A 3,487-nucleotide genomic window follows, 5' to 3' on the forward strand; every position below is an offset into this window, starting at 1 on the left:
CAGCAGAATACAACAGACACTAGTATGGCAATATGTAAATCAATGGATGTGTAACTGATGTGATTCTGCAATCTGTATACGGGGTAAAAATGGGAGTTCATAACCCACTTGAATCAAAGTGTGAAATATGATATATCAAGAACTATGTAATGTTTTGAACAACCAACAATAAAATTTAAAAAAAAAAAGAATTAAAGGAAATGACAAGTGTAAATGGTTTGACTCAATAGAAACACATCAAATGCCCATTCCTTCCTTTTCTCCCCCCCTAAAAATCATTGAATTTTCTGATAAACTTGCACAGAATGTATCCATAAAACAACTACTTACTTTATTTTTAGTTTAAACACTACTAGAATAATTATATGAAAAACATCATAGTGTTATTAAGCTCAAATTATCAGAATTACAATAGAAGAGGAATTTAAGGAAGTAAGAGCCTTCATTTACTCTCCCTTAAATTTTTTTTCCATTCTACCCACAAAAAAAGCACAAATATAAAACTATATTTAAAATTTTGCAAATTTAACAAAGCAAATCAATATTTGGTCCTAACCCTCAACACCTGCAGTCTCTTCTCCCATAATATAAGCGGACTGAGCTTTACCTTGTTTGACAGCAATATGATGAAATGCCTTGCATATTTATTCCAACCTTTTTCATTGAGGTAGAGTCTTTTAGCCAAAATGACTCTATTTCTTTCAATTACCTACAAAAAATAATGTACCATGATCAGGAACCTAAAACATTAACAAATCACTATAATTTATTACAGTAGTTTCACATGTCAATGTTTCATTGAATCATTATCTGAATCAAAATTTTTTGTTTAACCACTAATTGAATCACAAATTCACATTTTCTAAAACCACTGAACTGTAACCAAACTCAAGCATAGTATATAGTAGAGGTTTTTAAACAATTTGATCTCAAGATCCCTTTATACTCAAAAAAACTACTGAAGATTCCAAAGTGCTTTTATCTGTATGGACTACATCTATCATTATTTATTACACTGGAAATTAAACTAAAATTATTTAATATATATACCTATTTGTCAATTCACTTAAAGTGTTAGTAAATCCATTATATGTTAATATAAATAGCATTTTAACAAACTACATTTTTTAAAAACATGAATAAAATGTTATTGTTTTACATTTTTACAAGTATTTTTAATATATGCCTAGTAGAGCTGATTCTCATATTTGCTTTTTTGCATTCAATCTGCTGCAACATCCCATGTCTAATAGCTTCTTAAAAATCCACTGCACACTCATAAATGAATGAGAGTGAAAATGGCAAATAACAACTTTTTAAAATATATTTTTAGTTGTAGGTGGACACAATGCCTTCATTTTTTTAAATTTATTTTTATGTGGTGCTGAGGATTGAACCCAGTGCCTCACCCACACTAGGCAAGTGCTCTACTACTGAGCCACAACCCCCGCCCCAGAAAGAACATCTTAATGTTATTAAGAAATTAATTTTGACATCACAGAGCTATTAAAAGGGTCTTTTGGATCCTCCCCCACTCCCCAAGTTTCCCTGAGCCACACTCTGAGAATCACTTAATGAATGACTGTTCTAGACACTGTGGATATAGCCATGAACAAAAAACAAAAGTCCTCGTTTCAGAGTTAACATTCTAGGTGATATTTTTCCAGTTGGAAGGTACTTTAGGGATAATCTAACACACACCCCGTCAATGCAAGATAATCCTGTACAGAAAGGTTTACCAGGGGTCAGTTATCTACTATTTAAATTCCTTAGTGTGAGGAAGCACACTTGTCCTTTTTTTTTTCTCCTACTGAACTAATATGCCTAGTTCAATCTTGTTTCTTACATATATACTGTCATGACTGTTTCCTCTGAATATGTCAATGATGGAGCAGCCACAGTCTCTCCTCATCAGGACAGCAGGCAATGACTGAGCCTGGGGTTTGCTGCTGCTACCTCTGTCCCTGCTAAGACCTGCTTTTGGCTCGGGCCATAGGACCTTAGTATCCTGAGACATTTTAGATTCTTAGCTCCCAAGACTGATATGGTCAGAGCTCATCATGTCTAAGTTAAAAAGCTCAGAGACACTCCAAGTGGTGGCTTGCTGTCGGCCCATAAATGCAAGGAAAAGACCATTTCCTATGAAAAGGTGGTGGACCTGGACGTAAATCTAGGGAAGTTGTCTGTGAAGAGCTCCGAAGGCACAGCCCATAAAATGCCCAATACCTTCGCCTCATTTGCAGTCTATGACTAGAACACCAAGCAGTTTGGATTCTATGATAAGATGTTCTGACCACTCATGGACTCCGTCCTGCAAAGTTTTAATGGGACCATTTTGCCTATGGACAAACTGGGACTGGGGAAACCTACACTATGAAAGAAGTCCATGGTGACCCTGAAAAAAGAGGGATAATCCCCAATTCATTTGACCACATCTTTACCCACATCTCTTGATCACAGAATCAGCAGTACCTTGACAGGGCTTCTTTCTTAGAGATCTACCAGGAGGAGATCTGAGATCTGTTCTCAAAGAATCAGACCAAAAGGCTGAGTTCAAAGAGAGCCCTGACACAGTAATGTAGACAAAGACCTATCTTCCTTTGTCATCAAAAGCATGAAGGAGATAGAGGATGTGATGAATGTGGGGAACCAGAACCAATCTCTTGGTGCTACCAGCATGAATGAACACAGCTCATGTTCTTGTGCTACCTCTGTCATCACTATCAAGAGCAGTGAAGTCAGTCTTGATGGTAGAAAACCACATCCAGGTAGGGAACCTGGTAGATCTTGTTGGCAGTAAATGGCAAGTCAAGACCAGTGCACAGGGGAAAAACTGAAGGAAGCAACAAAGATCAACCTTCCCTTTCAGCCTTGGGTAATGCCATCTCTGCCCTGGTAGATGAGAAAAGCACTCACATTCCATATCCAGACTCAAAACTTACCAGGCTCCTCCCAGATTCCCCTGGTAGCGATGCGAAGATTGTACGGTAGCCAATGTGAGTCCTATATTACACAATGTAGAAGAGACTCTGACCACTTTGAGATATGCCACCCATGCCAAAACCATTGAGAACAAGCCAAGGGTCAATGAGGAACCAAAGGATGCCCTCCTTCAATAATTCCAAGAAGAAAATGCTCAACTCCAGGCCCAGCTGGAAAAGCAGTCCATTGGCAGGAGGAAGAGGCAAGAGAAGTGGAGGGAAAGTGATAGCAGTGGGGAGAGGGAGGAGAAACAGGAAGGAGAAGGGGGTGAGGAGAAAGGCAATGATGAGGATGATTACTGGAGGAAACAGCAAGAAAAACTGGATTGAGAAGCCAGGCCCTTGTAGAAGACCACAGCTTGGTTATAGAAGAGAAGATGAGGGGACTGGATTGTGGCTCAGTGACAGAGCATTTGCCTGGCATATGTGAGGCCCTGGGTTCGATCCTCAGCGCTGCAGATAAATAAATCAATAAAGGTCCATTGACAGCTAATACACACACACAC

At 38.5% G+C, this 3,487-nt stretch overlaps 1 protein-coding gene and 1 pseudogene across 1 annotated transcript in view; one reads left to right on the forward strand and one right to left on the reverse strand.

Moving 5' to 3' along the window:
- Axdnd1 (axonemal dynein light chain domain containing 1) overlaps positions 1-3,487 on the reverse strand; it is an 85,709-nt gene that overhangs the window by 51,240 nt on the left and 30,982 nt on the right. Inside the window, exon 13 of the mRNA XM_015492056.2 lies at positions 608-709. Within this exon, the coding sequence (XP_015347542.1) occupies positions 608-709 (102 nt within the window). The remainder of the gene's footprint in view (positions 1-607; positions 710-3,487) is intronic.
- Positions 1,980-3,487, forward strand: part of LOC107147191 — a 2,170-nt pseudogene continuing 662 nt past the window's right edge.

This window comes from Marmota marmota, unplaced genomic scaffold, assembly GCF_001458135.2.
Source record: "Marmota marmota marmota unplaced genomic scaffold, marMar, whole genome shotgun sequence".
Classification (NCBI taxonomy): Eukaryota; Metazoa; Chordata; class Mammalia; order Rodentia; family Sciuridae; genus Marmota; species Marmota marmota.